The sequence below is a fragment of the Sminthopsis crassicaudata genome, chromosome 4 (genome assembly GCF_048593235.1).
Source record: "Sminthopsis crassicaudata isolate SCR6 chromosome 4, ASM4859323v1, whole genome shotgun sequence".
Taxonomy (NCBI): domain Eukaryota; kingdom Metazoa; phylum Chordata; class Mammalia; order Dasyuromorphia; family Dasyuridae; genus Sminthopsis; species Sminthopsis crassicaudata.
In genome coordinates this window covers 304,952,769-304,970,272 of record NC_133620.1, presented here as the reverse complement: position 1 = coordinate 304,970,272, position 17,504 = coordinate 304,952,769, and the positions used below count along the sequence as shown (strand labels likewise).

The window sequence follows — 17,504 nt, the reverse complement described above, 5'->3', positions numbered from 1 at the left end:
TATTTGTGTCCCTATCACTTAGCATGTAGTAAGTGCTTAATAAATGCTTGTTGCCTTGACTTAAAAAATAAAATAGGATTTTCTAGTTGCATACTCTAAAGAAATAGTCCATAAAGACCTGTTAATGCAGTTTTTTTGCCTATACACATTACTTGGAGCCACAGGACTTAAGTTGTTTCTTATAGTAAGGTAAATATCCTTGATTTTGACAGTTAGATGGTGTAGTAGATGGAGCACTGGGTTGAATTAGGAAGACTCAACTTCCTGAGTTCAAATCTAACCTCACACACTTAATTAGCTATGTGACCCTGGACAAATCATTTAACCCTGTTTACCTCAGTTCCTCATCTATAAAATGAGCTAGAGAAGGAAACAGCAAACCATTCTAATGTCTCTTGTATTTCAAGATAAACTTGTTTGTCAATAACACTAGAATGTTAGAATTATAAGAGATATTAATGTTTCAAAATAGAGCACATCTAACATCAAAGGATTTTGCTTGAATCTCTTTTCTATATAGCTTTGGTCATCTAATCTCTTTAGTTGTCAATTTTGTTTTCAGCAAAATGAACTCAGATATATTTTGATCCTATGAAATCATCATCCAGTATAATTCCCATATTTTACAGGATTTTCAGAATAAAAATACAATTTTTTGTATGCAGTTTTCATTTTAGATTTGCCAAATGATGTGTCCAGATATTTCTAGGTATCTTCCATCCTTTAATATATCTCTGACTTCAATAGTTTATTTCTTCAAAGAAAATCATACACCTTTTTATGCTATGTAATTACTTAAAAAAATTTTTTTGTAAATGTATTACTTATTTTTAACATTGTTTTCTTTTTAAATTTAGAGTTCCAAATTCCCTTCCTCTGTACCACTTCCTCACACACCCACTGAGGAATATTATATCAATTATACATATGAAGTCATATAAAATATATTTCCCATATTAGCCATGCTTCCAAAAAAGCAAGAAAAATAAAGAAAACGAGGAAAATTATATTTCACTTTGCACGTAAAGTTCTTCAGTTCTCTCTCTGAAGATGGATAGTATTTTTTTTTTTATCATGAGTCCTTTGGAATTATCTTGGAGCATTATATTGATCAGAGTAACCCAGTCTTTCACTATAACATTGCTTGTTACTATACAATAGTAGTACAATTGTACTATATTGTACAATTGTACAATAATCTGGTTCTTCTCACTTCATTTTGCATCAGTTTATATAGGTCTTGCTATGTTTTTTTGAAACTACCCCCTTCACAGTAGTATTTCTTCATAATCATATGTCACAACTAGTTTAGCTATTTCCCAATTAATGAGTATCCTCTCAATTTTTAACTCTTTGTCACTACAAAAAGAGCTGCTATAAATATTTTGGTACATATAAGTTCTTTCTCCTTTTCTTTGATCTCTTTGGGATAATTTATTTGATATCTTATGTAATCATTAGCTTCTGCTATTCCAATTGTATTTTTTCTTTCTTTTAATTTAGTATTTTATTTCCTTCCAGTTATATGTAAAAACAATTTTAGTATTAATTTTTAAAACTTCCAGATTAAAAGTTCCATGTTCTCTCCCTTCCTTTCCCTCCATCCCCATCCTCTTTGAGGATACAAGCAGTTCGATGTAGGTTATACATGTGTAGACATTCAAAACATTTCTATAATAATCATGTTGTGAAACAAAACATAGATCAAAAATAAACCTCAAGGAAAATAAAATTTTAAAAAGTATGCTTTAATTGGTTTTCAGGTACCATCCATTCTTTCTTTGAGGATGTTTTTTTTTCATTTTTCATCCTAAGTTCTTCAGAATTATGTCATTCTGTTGATCATCTTACAGTATTAATTGTTATTATATTAGTTCATGTCTTTCCAGGTTTTTCTGAGAGCATCCTACTTATTGTTTCTTCTAGCAATGGTATTCCATCATAATCACATACTACAAATTATTCTTCCACTTCACAACTTATAGGCATCCCCTCAATTTCCCATTCTTTGTCCCCAGAATTGAACTGTAAGAATATATTACGTAGGTCCTTTTTCTATTGGTTTTTTAAAACATCTGTTTTGGGATAACATACCTAGTAATGGTATTGGTAGGTCAAAGGGCATACATATTAACCTTTGGACATAGTTCCAAACTGCTTTAGAGAATGGTTGAATCGGTTCACAATTTCACCAATAAAGCATTAATATCTCATTTTTTCTACATCCCCTCCCACATTTGTTCTTTTCTTTATCTATGTCTTATAGGCCAATCTAATAGGTATGAGATTATATGTCAGGATTATTTTAATTTGTATTTCTTTGATTAGTGGTCAGTTAGAGCATTTCTCCATCAAAAAATGCTCCTATCTTTTGATCATTTATAAGTTGGAGAATAGTTCCTGTTTTTATGAATTTGACTTTAGTTATTTATGTTGAGAAATGAGGCCTTTATTAGAAATTTGCTTCAAAAAATTTTTTTACAGTTACTATTGCTAGTTATATTTTCTTCTATACTATTTTCCCCTCCTTCTTGATTATTCCATTTTCTCTCTTCTTTTACCCATTCTTATAGCTCTCTCCCAATCTGTCCTCTCTTCCATCACTTTCTCTCCTCCCCCCCTTTGCTCTTCTCCCCTTCCCCTCCTATTTTCCTATAAGGTAAGAAAAATATCTATACCCAATCCAGTGTATATGTTATTACTTCTTTGAGCTAATTCTGATGAAAGTAAGGTTTACTCAATCCCCCTCAGTTCCAACACCTTCCCCTCCACTTGTAAAAGCTTTTTCTTATCTCTTTTATGTTAGATAATTTACTGCATTCTACTACTCCCTTTCCCTTTTCCCCTCAGTACATTCCTCTCTCACATATTAATTTTATATTTTTAGATATCTCTTCATATTCAATTCATACTTGTGCTCTCTGTCTATATATATAGTCTAACTGCTCTAATAATGAGAAAGTCCTTATAAATTATAAATATCTTCTTCCCATGTAATGTAAACAGTTAGATTAATAAGATTATATTAAGTCCTTTATGATTTCCCTTTCCTGTTTACCTTTTTATGTTTCTCCTGAGTCTTATATTTGAAAGCCAGATTTTCTTTTCAGCTCTAGTTTTTTTCATCAAGAATTCTTTAAATTCCTCTATTTCAATGAATGTTCTTTTTTTTCCTCTAAAGGATTATAATCAGTTTTGCTAGGTAGGTGATTTTTGTCATTGTCCTCTAGAATATCATATTCCAAGCCCTCCAATCTTTTAATGTAGGAGCTGCTAAATCTTATTGCTATATAGTATTTGAATCTTTTTTTTCTGACTGCTTGCAGTATTTTCTCCTTGACCTGAGAACTTTGGAATTGGGCTATGATATTACTGGGAGTTTTCATTTTGGGACTTCTTTCAGTTCTCTTTTGCCCCCCGGTTTTAGAGTATCAGGGAAGTTTTCCTTGATAATTTCTAGAAAGGTGATATCTAGGCTCTTTCCTATTTTATTTCTTTTGGTATTTTTATGCCTTTTTTTTTTTTTTTTTAACCACGCTGTCAACTCTCTTTTTGTAGTTTTCTTGCATCTTTTTTCTTTCCCCAATTTCCCACTACCTTGTTATTGCTTTCTCTAACTCATTAAGGAATTCTTGTTGACGTTGGGTACGATTATCATTTTTATTTGAGGCTTTATGTTTTTAGCTGTTTTCACATTGTTATCTTCTGAATTTATGTCTTGGCCTTCCCTGGGATCATAACTTTTTATGTCAAATTATTATTTTTATTAGCTTGTTGACTTTGAACTTTATGGTAATGCTGTTCACTTTTCACTGGGTGAGGTAGGGAGTTACTATTCCAAACTTCCGGGTTATCTGTGTTACAGTGTTCACATCTGGTATTGGAGTTCTGCAGGTTTTTGGTGCTTACAGATAGTGTGATACTGGTCACTGCTTTCCTGGTCTGTGGATCTTTACCAGGAATGTCCCCAGGAATGTCCCCTTTTCCTTGGAATGATGACCAAACCTCTGCTGTCTTATGACCCATCATCAGCATTCTTCTCTGCCCTGAAACTGCAATCCAGAACTTTAGGGGTTCTTTTATGACTTATTCAATTTCCTTTTTAACTCTTACTTTAATTGATCAATTCAGTTGTCTTTTTACTTACAATTATGTTAATCTCTTTTGTTATCCCCAACTGAGCCACAAAATAGAAATTTGTTTTGTTATTTATTTGGAGGTTTTTACATTTATTATTCTAGGTTTAAGAAAAAAATCATCCTCTATTTTACCCTGTTTCTTTTGTTGATGAAGCTTTTATGAATATGTTTTTATTTCTGTTTTATTTGCATGCCATATGTCTTGGTGTGTTGTCTCATTTTCATTTTCTCTTTCTATAGGCTATTTCTTGACTATAATTGGTTCTTTAAAACTATGTTATTTAGTTTACATTTACTTTTTAATTCCTTCTTTATTTGTGATTAGTAAATGACATCTGCTTTTCTATATTTCTTGGCAAGGTAAAAGCTTTGCCTCAATACATGATCTATTTTTGTAACTGTTTAAGAAGCACATAAACTCCTTTTTTTCCCCTTTTAGTGTACTAGAGCTCTATTATCTTTAATATTTATAAAGTTCCATTCGGTTCTTTCTTGTTGAAATTTTGGTTAGGTTTTTGTAGGTAGCACCAACTCACTTCCCTCCCACCCACCCACCATTATTATCATGTTACTATTTTTGCTATAATTTTGGTAACTTTTCCCTTAAATATATACATATTTTGTTATCATATGAATATATATTAGACATTGATATGACTTTATCTTCAAGCCATAATATAATTTCCCTGCTTATTTTTTTCATTATGTCCATGTTTATTTGAAGTCAATATTGCTACTCCCTTTTTAAAAATGTATTCTTTTAAGAATATATGAATCCTTATGTTTCAGCTGTGTTTCTTGTAAACAACATATTGTTCGATTCAGCTTTCTAATACATTGTGGTCTCTTCTATTTTTATAGGTGAGTTCATCCCATTCACATTCACACTAATTAATTTTGTATTGCTCCCAATTCTATCCTCTTTTAATATTTCCTCTCTTTAATCCAACTTCTGTTTTTAAAAAATAAGAAGGTGGTAGGACAGAGGGAGTTGGTATGACTTTTGTGAACTTATAAGTTAAGAGTCTGTTTATTCTTGATTGCAGCTCCGCTCTTTTCCTTACCCTATTTTTCTAATTTTTCTTCACTTTCTTTCCTATATTCTTCAAATTCTTTTCTTCAACATTTTGTTTTACTTATGATCATTCTCTTAGACTTAAAACTCCTTTTTACAACTTCCTTATTCCTTATCCTTCTATTTCCCCTCTATATTGAAATCTATAGAGAGAGGTGTAAAATATATATATATAATTTTGTTCAATACTCCTTTTTCTGATATATATGAAAGGGAAATTCATAGACTGTTTGCTCCTCTTATTTCTTCCTTCATGACTTTATACTAAGCCTAAGCAGGGAGTGCTACAGCTGTCCTAAAGGTTCCAAGAGCTATTTGTGCTCCATTCTCTGGGAATTGCTTTCAATTTGACCTGCTTATCTGTCCTGTTTATCAATGTCAGGATCTCTGAAAGAGTTTGGGGTTGCTCCCAGTGGATTCCTAAGTTGAATGAAAGAATCTAGAATCAAATCAACATAATATTAAGTGTCTACTAGTAATAAGTGATGTGCTAAGTGCTTGGACTATAAATATAAGGGAGAAAATAGTCTCTTCCCTCAAGGACTTATACTGAGAGAAGACAAGAGAGAGGAAAAGTGATGGGGGGAAAGTACCTGTGTGCAGTCTAGGAAAAGAGTAAGAGTGAGAATGGGTTTGAACTAAGTACTTCCTTAAAATGGGAGCTGTAAGTTAGTTGTTGGTTAATTGTTGTCCTTCATTCTAAAAGAGGAGCAAAATAACATCACTGTGTTGGGGTCAAGGTCCAGTGTGTCTAACTGTGGCTAATCAGACTAATAGAAGCTTGAAACACTCTACCACAGGTTGAGCACAAATATTCCATATAAACTTCTGGAACTGAGATTTTTCTAAATCTGTGCATCTTACATTTCTTTTGAGCTACTGACGTTCTGCTTCACTTATAGAGCATAGTGGTCATGCTGTTCTGGACATTGTTTTGCCAGTGTCTCCCACATTACATAATTGATTATTCTACACAGAGGCCTTAAGAGGCCTCTCCATTTCCAAAAGAGGAATCTGAGGCTCAAAAAAATTGCCTGGCCACAAATAGGTGTTAAATTATTAGAACTAGAATCTTGGTTTTCTAAATCTTCAATCCAATGATTTTTATATTTTTACTATTACTTTGAGAGTAGTCATTAGAAAAATTTGTGCCTTTTTGTTATCAACTAATACCTATAACTAGTTGACTTGATAAATATCTGAATCTTATTTTATTTTAGGAAAGGCCCAAACCAAAGATTCCAATACAGCATTTCAAAGATGCCCACCCTCCTTTTGTGATTTGTGTAAAGCTGGTGAGTAGATATAAGGAAACAGTCATGCAGAAAGAATTTCAGTAGTTTTACATGTTATGGCCAAAGATCAGTGAATAATTCTTTTCCCACTGCCTACAAATAATTTTATATATATATAAACTGTGTTAAAACATAGACAAATTAAGGCAGAATAGAGATAGAAAGCTTAGAAGTTTACAAAAAGTGTAGAATTTTAGAGTTGTAAGGAAACTAAAAGTGTGTGGCTCTAGTCCCATAATCCAAACTGTTCTAAGTGTGGATATGTCCCGGCTTATTTCTATAAAGGTTCACCAGCTTTCTCCTCTCTGTCTTAACAGTTCTTGTTTTTCTCAATAGGATCTCACTGGTGGGACATTTGAAAAAAACTTGGAGTCACTGAATCTACAGGAAGGGCTAGATTATCTTCATTTCAGTTGACCTTGTCGTTATGCTTTTTTACATTAAAAGCTACAAAAATCCAATTACAAGGTACTCTAGAAAATGGAATTGATCTAGCCCTAAGCAGGGACCAAGGAAGAGCTATGCTTCAAATCCAACAGAACTTTTGCTTCACCTGAATTATTGTGGAAGCAGCGCACATTTTGGAACTACCTCTTCTCTGGCTGCAAGTGCAGAGGGTGAGAGCCTCAGGTGTACTGAATGTTCTTCAGAAGATGAAGCAGTCCCTGCATAGTATGAGGATATTGATAAAGGTGGAGCTAAAATATTACCTCTTCCGAACCTATTTTATTTTTCAAAACTAAGAGAGATAAACTAGCATGATGCTTAGAGCAGTTGACATTGAATCAGGAGGCCTGGAGTCAGGATCCAGTTTGAGACTTGTTCTTACTGTGTGTGAGCCTGGTAACTTCTCAACTTCTCAGGACTTCATTTTCCTCATATTTACTTATGAATGATAATAATATTTTTATAACCTACTTCACATGGTTGAGAGTTCTTTAAAAATGTTTTAATCTTGAAGAGATATGAATAAATTTGAGTGGGAACTTAAAAGAAAAGTCATTTGCTTCAAAGTAAGATGGAGAATATAAGAATGAGCAAAAGGGGAACTATTATAGCAGAGTGCCCCTTTCAATTCCATGCCTATATAAGCACATTACATGGCGCTGGGTAAGATGAATAGGCAAATGGGTAAGTTCCTACAGACCCCTTTTCAGGTATGTTGTAGAGAAGATTTTTTTTTATTATAGTTTTTTTATTTACCAGATATATGCATGGGTAATTTTACAGCATTGACAATTATCAGACCTTTTGTTCCAATTTTTTCCCTTTCCCTCCACCCCCTCCCTCAGATGGCAGGTTGACCAATACATGTTAAAGTATAAATTAAATACAATATATGTATATATGTCCAAAGAGTTATTTTGCTGTACAAAAAGAATCGGACTTTGAAATAGTGTACAATTAACCTGTGAAGTAAATCAAAAATGCAGGCAGACAAAAATAGAGAGATTGGGAATTCTATGTAATGGTTCATAGTCATCTCCCCGAGTTCTTTCACTGGGTGTAGCTGGTTCAGTTCATTACTGCTCTGTTGAAACTGATTTGGTTCATCTCATTGTTGAAGAGGGCCACGTCCATCACAATTGATCATCAAATAGTATTGTTGTTAAAGTATATAATAATCTCCGGGTCCTGCTCATTTCACTCACATCAGTTCATGTAAGTCTCTCCAGGCCTTTCTGAAATCATCCCACTGGTCATTTCTTACAGAATAATAATATTCCATAACATTCATATCCCACAGTTTATTCAGCCATTCTCCAATTGATGGGCATCCACTCAGTTTCCAGTTTCTGGCCACTACAAAGAGGGCTGCCACAAACATTCTTGCACATACAGGTTCCTTTCCCTTCTTAAAATCTTTTGAATATACGCCCAGTAGTAACACAAGGGTATACACAGTTTGATAACTTTTTGAGCTTAGTTCCAAATACCTCTCCAGAACAGCTGGATGTATTCACAGTTTCACCAACAATGTATCAGAGTTCCAGTTTTCCCATATCCCCTCCAACATTCAGCATTATCTTTCCCTGTCATTCTAGCCAATCTGACAGGTATGTAGTGGTATCTCAGAGTTGTCTTAAAGTGTATTTCTCTGATTAATAATGACTTGGAGCATCTTTTCATATGGCTAGAAATAGTTTCAATTTCTTTGAGAATTGTCTGTTCAATTGCAGAATGGCTTGATTGTAGAGAAGATTCTTATTCAGAATTAGGTTGAATAAATTGGTCTCTTGAAATCCTTTTCCAATTCTATAATCTTGCAATTCTATAATCTGTCAGATTATAGCAGTGACTATACAGAAGTACAAAAGAATGAAACCATTTCCTCTAGCCTGGACTGTTTTTATGAACCATAAAGACTTTTAGCTGAAGCTTCAGAGTGACCTTTTCATAGTAGTCAGCTTTTAGAGAGTAGATGCTCTGGGAAAAGTAATTTATCATTTGCTAGAGAGTTAGGATTGCAGAAGTTAGCAAAGCAACAAAGCTATAGTAGGTAGAACTATGTAGTAGCCAGAGTCTTAAGGACAAAGTACAAAGTGATAGAAATGACTAAATTACACCACACAAACTGTCAAGATCAGACAAAGCAACCTACAGAATAGCGGAATGGAAAAATAAGCTGCCAAACTTTTGCTGGTACCCTTCACAGAGCTGATGCATAAAAACTACAGATCTCTTAAAAGAATTGTAGTCAACCTAAGTGGGTATTTGAAGGATGAGGCCTGAAGTAACTATAATAGAAAGAGCTCTTGATTTGAAACTTGTAATGTTCTGACTAGGTTTCTGGAGGTCCTTCAAATGGGTCTTGATTTCAGCAGAATAATTACTACAAGAATAGTCAGGAATAAAGTCCAAAGTCTTTATTATTTCCTTCACAGTCTGTCTCTTTCGCCTGGGGCTGGGTTAGCTTTCTGGGGGAACCTTCAGATGGGCCTTGGTCTTCTTAGTGGAGAAATTCAGGAGTCAGGAGAGCTAACAGGAAGCTGGTCAAGTCTTCTCTCTCTATGGCTGAGTTTGTCCCCAGTTTATATACTCTATTACAATTAAATCAATTCATCATATTGAATATAAGCCAATCATTATACCACTAGGGAACCATTATTTATTGTGAGATTAAATCAATCATACTGAACTAGAGAACTATCAATCACCATGCTAAACTAGATAACCATTGTCTTATAAATTCCACTGAGTTAACACCTTGTTGTAAGAATCCTTGTTTCAAATACAGTTATCCAAAGTTCTGGCCCATTACAGAAACTAGAATAATGATGATCAGGTCTGATTTTCCAAAATTGGACAAGATATTTTGAAATGGCAGGTTCTAAAAGGAGGAATTAATATCTTAACCCTCTCTTTCATGCATATAAAGTTAGTTTTTCCTTAAAAGGTATTGGGACAGTCTTCAAAATGTGACTGGCTCAGGGAAGGAGGACTAAGGCTGTTGAAATCACTTCATTACTTAAGCATAAAGCAGCCATGAGTGCCTGGGGATGGGGACCTTCTGTGCTATAGAGAGCTTCTCTCAACTGAAGGGGTTCTAAGAGTCTTTCTGTGTTTTAAATTTTCTTGCTATGACTAAGTGAAACTCTCTTTTTCAATTCTTGAATGACTTAGAAGCATTTTATTTTAATCCCATGTAAAATCTAAAATACCAGAGCATTGGCCAGGGTCAAGCCTAGCCCCGAACATAGATGTAAGGGGAGAGTCAGCTGATTCCATTGTTGATTTTTGAGACCAAGAACACCATGGATTTATTCCCATTTGACCCATCATGTCTGGTTTCAGCTACATCTAACTACCCTGTCTCTGTAAAGGAAATTAAAGGAAGTTGGAGGAAAGAAATGAAGTCCAGAGTGTAGTCAGATGAGAAATGAAGAGGCTTTGTTTGGTTCTTTGGGGAAGGACCACTGTATCAGACAGAAGTGCTATAAGGGCAGAATACACCTCTGAAATGTGAATCGCAGGGTTGAAATGATCTTCCAGGACAAGCACATTTTTGTGGCTTTGGTAAAGAAGTCCCAGGTACAGCATGGTGAGAAATGAAGACAGCTGATTTGGGAATCATCCTAAAATGGAATATTTGAGTGGAAGGTTTGCAAGGGTAGAGTTTCTAGGGCTCAAGCTATCTTCCAGAATGAAAAGGTTTCTCACATGGTGAAATATGGAATGCAGCCTAGTGAGAAATGAATAGATTATTGAATTAAATAATATCATCTCTTAGCTAAGAGGAAAGGACTGGTTCCCAAAATTATCATCACTGATGGTACATTTGATTTCTGGGTAGCTAGGTGGTACAATGGATAGAGTGCCTAGTCTGTAGTAAAGAAGACTCCTCTTTGCTAGTTCAAATATTGTCTCAGATACTTGCTAGTTGCATGACCCCACGCTAGTCACTTAATCCCTCATTGGTAAAGTGAGCTGGAGAAGGAAATGGCAAACCACTCTAGTATCTCTGCTAGGAAAAGTCCAAATTGGGATCCCAAGAGGCAGACACCACTCAACAAAGACATTTGATTTATTATATACTGTGTTTTACTCATTGTCATGCAGAGAACACAGGCAGAATTTCACCATGTTCTCGTATATTTGTGTAAATGTCATATCCTGCATGCTCACAGAAATATTTTTTTTAAAAAGCCTTAAATCATTTGGGGCCAAGATGGTGGCGTGGAGGCAGACAGCTGCTTGAGCTCCTAGTTTTCTCTCAGAACTTACTTCATGACAAGCCTCAGACTTAATGCTTGACCCAGAAAGAAATCCACAAATAATCACCAAGAGAAGGCATCCTTGAAAGTCGCCAGAAAAGGTCTGTGTTTGCTCGGGGGAGGGTCAATCAGACTGGGCGCAGACTGAGGGCAGGCAAGCCAGAGCGAGACAGGCAGCTCACACAGCTCAGACTGGAGGGGGAGGGGTACGATCTCTGCCATTTCTGCAAAAAGACTTTTTCCCCAATGTGGATACTCCATCTTGGCAGCAAACCAGGAGCAGGGAGAAGGTGTAAACACCGGAGGTGAAGATTAAAACCCCAGAAAGCCAGCGTCTCTCAGAATCCGGCTCCCCCCAACCCCACCTGGACTGACTCAGTGCATTCTCAGAGCCTCAGAGTACAGACTCAGTACAGTCATTGCTGTTCTGTTAGTGGCTCTCTGCTGCCCTACCCCCAGTCTGTAGAGGAAGCCCATTAATACCATCCAGCCCCATCCCCCGCAAAACAGACCAATTGTTTCTCTTGTCAGTTTGTTTTCTTTGATTCCTACTCTGACAAAATGAACAAAAAAGTTCAAAAGGGCTCTAACCATTGACAGCTTTTGTATGGAGAGAGAGCAGACTTCAAACACTGAGGAGACTAAAAACAGACTGTCCCCAGATGAATCCCCTAAGGGGGATATGAGCTGCTCCTCAATACAAAAGAATCTCATAGAGGAAATCAAAAAGGCTCTCACAAGAGAGCTGGAAGAGAAATGTGAAAAGGAAAGGGAAGCTTGGCAAGAGAGCCTGGAGAAGTCATCCCATGCATTCAAAGACAGAGTGGATAAAGAAATCAAATCATTGAGAAACAAGATTAGTGAGCTGGAAAAGGTAAACAACTCCAAGGAAAACAGGATTAGTGAGCTGGAAAAAGAAAACAGCTCTCTAAAAAATAAAGTGGATAAAATGGAAAAAAATTCCATAGAAGATAAAAACTCAATTGGACAATTACAAAGAGATATTAAAAAAGTGAGTGAAGAAAATACATCATTGAAAATTAGACTGGAACAAGTAGAAATGAATGACTCAAGGAGAAACCAAGAGGTAGTCAAGCAAAACCAGAGAAATGAAACAATTGAAAAGAATGTCAAGTACCTTACTAGAAAGACAACAGACCTGGAAAACAGATCCAGGAGAGACAATTTGAGAATAATCGGACTCCCTGAAAAATGGGAGGAAAAAAAGAGCTTGGACACCATTTTCGAGGAAATTATCAAAGAGAACTGCCCAGATGTTCTGGAAACAGAGGGTAAAATAGACATTGAAAAAATTCATCGATCACCTACTGAAAGGGACCCTAAAATCAAAACGCCAAGAAATATAGTGGCCAAGTTCAAGAACCATCAGACAAAGGAAAATATATTGGAAGCTGCTAGAAAAAAGCAATTCAGATATGGAGGATCCACAATAAGGATAACCCAGGATCTAGCAGCGTCCACATTAAAAGAACGAAGGGCCTGGAACATGATATTCCGAAAGGCTAAGGAACTTGGTATGCAGCCAAGAATAACTTACCCAGCAAGAATGAGCATTGTTTTCCAGGGAAGAAGATGGACATTTAACGAAATAAATGAATTCCATCTATTTTTGATGAAAAAACCAGACTTACATAAAAGGTTTGATCTTCAAATACAGAACTCAAGAGATTTCTAAAAAGGTAAAAAGAAATCTTGAGAACTATACTTCTGCCAAAAAAATATGTAAAGAACATATGTACAATTTGTCTTAGAAACTAGAGGTGGAAAGGAAATTATATCATAAAGTGTAAAGTGGTGGTACTACATCTCATGAAGAGGCAAAGGTAACCTATTATATCTGAGGGAAAGAAAGGAGGGAGATGAACATAGTGTGTATCAATAGACATATTCGATTTATGGTGAAACTTCTTCCACTTCATTGAAAAGTGAAACGGAAGGAGTAAGCTAAGGGGAAGGGAATAGAGAAATTGTGAGGAAAGGGGGTAAGATAGGGAGAGGAACTTTAAGGTGGGGGAGGGATCCTAAAAAGGGAGGGCTGTGAAAAGCAAGCGGTGTTCACCAGTTTAATACTGGGTAGGGGGGTAAGAGGGAAGGAAAGGGGAAAAGCATAAGCAGGGGTTAATAGGATGGCAAGCAATATAGAATTAGTCCTTCTAACCATAAATGTGAATGAGGCAAACTGCCTCATAAAGAGGAAGCAGTTAGCAGACTGGATTAAACTATATGTTGTTTACAGGAAACACACCTGAAACAGGATGAGACATTCAAACTAAAAGTAAAAGGGTGGAGCAGAATCTATTATGCTTCAGGCAAAACCAAGAAAGCAGGAGTAGCCATCCTCATCTCAGATCAAGCAAAAACAAAAATTGATCTAATTAAAAGAGATAAGGAAGGGCATTATATCCTGCTAAAGGGAAGCATCAATAGTGAAGCAGTATCAATATTAAACATGTATGCACCAAGTGGTGCAGCATCTAAATTCTTAAAAGAGAAATTAAGAGAGCTGCAAGAGGAAATAGATAGCAAAACTATAATAGTGGGAGATCTCAACCTTGCACTCTCAGAATTAGATAAATCAAACCACAAAATAAATAAGAAAGAAGTCAAAGAGGTAAATAGAATACTAGAAAAGTTTGATATGATAGATCTTTGGCGAAAGCTAAATGGAGACAGAAAGGAATATATTTTCTTCTCAGCAGTTCATGGAACCTATACAAAAATTGATCATAGACTAGGGCATAAAAACCTCAAAATCAAATGCAGTAAGGCAGAAATAGTAAATGCATCCTTTTCAGACCACAATGCAATCAAAATTACATTCAATAAAAAGTCAGGGGAAACTAGACCAAAAAATAATTGGAAACTAAATAATCTTATATTAAAGAATGATTGGGTAAAACAGCAAATCATAGATATAATTAATAACTTCATCCAAGAAAATGACAATAATGAGACATCATACCAAAATGTGTGGGATACAGCCAAAGCAGTAATAAGGGGAAGTTTTATATCTCTACAGGCCTACTTGCATAAAATAGAGAAAGAGAGGGCCAACAAATTGGGCTTACAACTAAAATTGCTAGAAAAGGAACAAATTAAAAACCCCCAAACACAAAACTTGAAATTCAAAAAATAAAAGGTGAGATTAATAAAATTGAAAGTAAAAAAACTATTGAATTAATTAATAAAACTAAGAGTTGGTTCTATGAAAAAAACTAACAAAATAGACAAATCCTTAGTAAACCTGATTAAAAAAAGGAAAGAGAAAATGTCTTGAAAATGAAAAGGGTGAACTCACCACTAATGAAGAGGAAATTAGAACAATAGTTAGGAGCTACTTTGCTCAACTTTATGCCGATAAATTCGATAACTTAAATGAAATGGAAGAATACCTTCAAAAATATAGCTTGCCCAGATTAACAGAGGAAGAAGTAAGTAGTCTAAATAGTCCCATCTCAGAAAAAGAAATAGACCAAGCTATTAACCAACTTCCTAAGAAGAAGTCCCCAGGACCAGATGGATTTACATGTGAATTCTACCAAACATTTAAAGAACAACTAACTCCAATGCTATGTAAACTATTTGAAAAAATAGGGATTGAAGGAATCCTACCAAATTCCTTCTATGACACAGACATGGTACTGATACCTAAACCAGGTAGATCGAAAACTGAGAAAGAAAACTATAGACCAATTTCCTTAATGAATATAGATGCTAAAATCTTAAATAAGATATTAGCAAATAGACTTCAGAAAATCATCCCCAGGATAATACACTATGACCAAGTGGGATTTATACCAGGAATGCAGGGCTGGTTCAATATTAGGAAAACTATTAGTATAATTGACCATATTAATAATCAAATTAATAAAAACCATATGATCATCTCAATAGATGCAGAAAAAGCATTTGATAAAATCCAACATCCATTCCTACTAAAAACGCTTGAGAGTATAGGAATAAATGGAATATTCCTTAAAATAATAAGGAGCATATATTTAAAACCTTCAGTAAACATCATATGTAATGGCGATAAACTAGAACCTTTCCCTGTAAGATCAGGAGTGAAACAAGGTTGTCCACTATCACCATTACTTTTCAGTATAGTACTAGAAACTCTAGCCTCGGCAATAAGAGCCGAGAAAGAGATTCAAGGAATTAGAGTAGGAAATGAGGAAATCAAATCATCACTTTTTGCAGATGACATGATGGTATACTTAGAGAACCCCAAAGACTCTGCTAAAAAGCTAATAGAAATAATTCAGAATTTTAGCAAAGTTGCAGGATACAAAATAAATCCACATAAATCCACAGCATTTTTATACATTACCAACACAGTCCAACAGCAAGAGATACAAAGAGAAATTCCATTCAAAATGACGGTCGATAGTATAAAATATTTGGGAATATATCTACCAAAGGAGAGTCAGGAATTATATGAGCAAAACTACAAAACACTTGCCACAAAAATAAAGTCAGATTTAAATAATTGGAAAGACATTCAGTGCTCTTGGATAGGCCGAGCGAATATAATTAAGATGATAATACTCCCTAAACTAATCTATTAATTTAGTGCTATACCAATCAGACTTCCAAGAAACTATTTTAATAACCTAGAAAAAATAACAACAGAATTCATATGGAACAACAAAAGGTCGAGAATTTCAAGGAAAATAATGAAAAAAAAATTAAGTGAAGGTGGTCTAGCTGTACCTGATCTAGAACTGTATCATAAAGCAACAGTCACCAAAGCCATTTGGTATTGGCTAAGAAATAGACTAGTTGATCAGTGGCATAGATTAGGTTCACAGGGCAAGTTAGTGAATAAAAATAGCAATCTACTGTTTGACAAACCCAAAGATCCCAAATTTTGGGATAAGAATTCATTATTTGACAAAAACTGCTGGGAAAACTGGAAATTAGTATGGCAGAAACTAGGCATGGACCCACATTTAACACCACATACTAAGATTAGATCAAAATGGGTCCAAGATTTAGGCATAAAGAACGAAATCATAAATAAATTGGAGGAACATGGGATGGTTTACCTCTCAGACTGTGGAGGAGGAAGGAGTTTGTGTCCAAGGGAGAACTAGAGATTATTATTGATCACAAAATAGAAAATTTTGATTACACCAAATTAAAAAGTTTCTGCACAAACAAAACTAATGCAAACAAGATTAGAAGGGAAGTAACAAATTGGGAAAACATTTTTACATTTAAAGGTTCTGATAAAGGCCTCATCTCCAAAATATACAGAGAATTGACTTTAATTTATAAGAAATCAAGCCATTCTCCAATTGATAAATGGTCAAAGGATATGAACAGACAATTTTCAGATGATGAAATTAAAACTATTTCCGCTCATATGAAAGAGTGTTCCAAATCACTATTGATCAGAGAAATGCAAATTAAGACAACTCTGAGATATCATTACACACCTGTCAGATTGGCTAAGATGACAGGAACAAATAACGATGAATGTTGGAGGGGCTGTGGGAAAACTGGGACACTGATGCATTGTTGGTGGAGTTGTGAAAGAATCCAACCATTCTGGAGAGCAATCTGGAATTATGCCCAAAAAGTTATCAAAATGTGCATACCCTTTGACCCAGCCATACTACTACTGGGCTTATATCCCAAGGAAATACTAAAGAAGGGAAAGGGACCTGTATGTGCCAAAATGTTTGTGGCAGCCCTTTTCATAGTGGCTAGAAGCTGGAAGATGAATGGATGTCCATCAATTGGAGAATGGTTGGGTAAATTATGGTATATGAATGTTATGGAATATTATTGTTCTGTAAGAAATGACCAACAGGAGAAATACAGAGAGGCTTGGAGAGACTTACATCAACTGATGCTGAGTGAAACGAGCAGAACTAGAAGATCACTATACACTTCAACAATGATAGTGTACGAGGATGTATGCTGATAGAAGTGGTTATCTTCAACATAGAGAAGAGCTAATCCAATTCCAATTGATTAATGATGGACAGAATCAGCTACACCCAGAAAAGAAACACTGGGAAGTGAGGGTAAACTGTTATTTTTACCTTCTGAATCCAATTCTTCCTGTGCAACAAGAAATTCGGTTCTACACACATATATTGTATCTAGAATATACTGTAATATATTTAACATGTATAAGACTGCCTGCCATCTGGGGGAAGGGGTTGGTGGAGGAAGGGAAAAAATCTGAATAGAAGTAAGTGCAAGGGATAATGTTGTAAAAAATTACCCATGCATATGTACTGTCAAA

The 17,504-nt window shown here is 35.1% G+C and overlaps 1 protein-coding gene across 7 annotated transcripts in view; it reads left to right on the top strand.

Moving 5' to 3' along the window:
- B3GNTL1 (UDP-GlcNAc:betaGal beta-1,3-N-acetylglucosaminyltransferase like 1) overlaps window positions 1–17,504 on the top strand; it is a 133,070-nt gene that overhangs the window by 94,219 nt on the left and 21,347 nt on the right. For 5 of the 7 annotated variants that reach the window (XM_074265023.1, XM_074265022.1, XM_074265024.1 and 2 more), the window contains exons 11-12: window positions 6,435–6,509; window positions 6,846–7,507. The exons of 1 other annotated variant lie outside the window; for it this stretch is intronic. In XM_074265023.1, coding sequence (XP_074121124.1) covers window positions 6,435–6,509; window positions 6,846–6,926 — 156 coding nt within the window. In that variant the 3' untranslated portion in view covers window positions 6,927–7,507. Of the gene's footprint in view, window positions 1–4,928; window positions 5,001–6,434; window positions 6,510–6,845; window positions 7,508–17,504 lie in introns of those variants that run through there. One more of the 7 variants, XR_012481623.1, reaches the window with a different exon arrangement.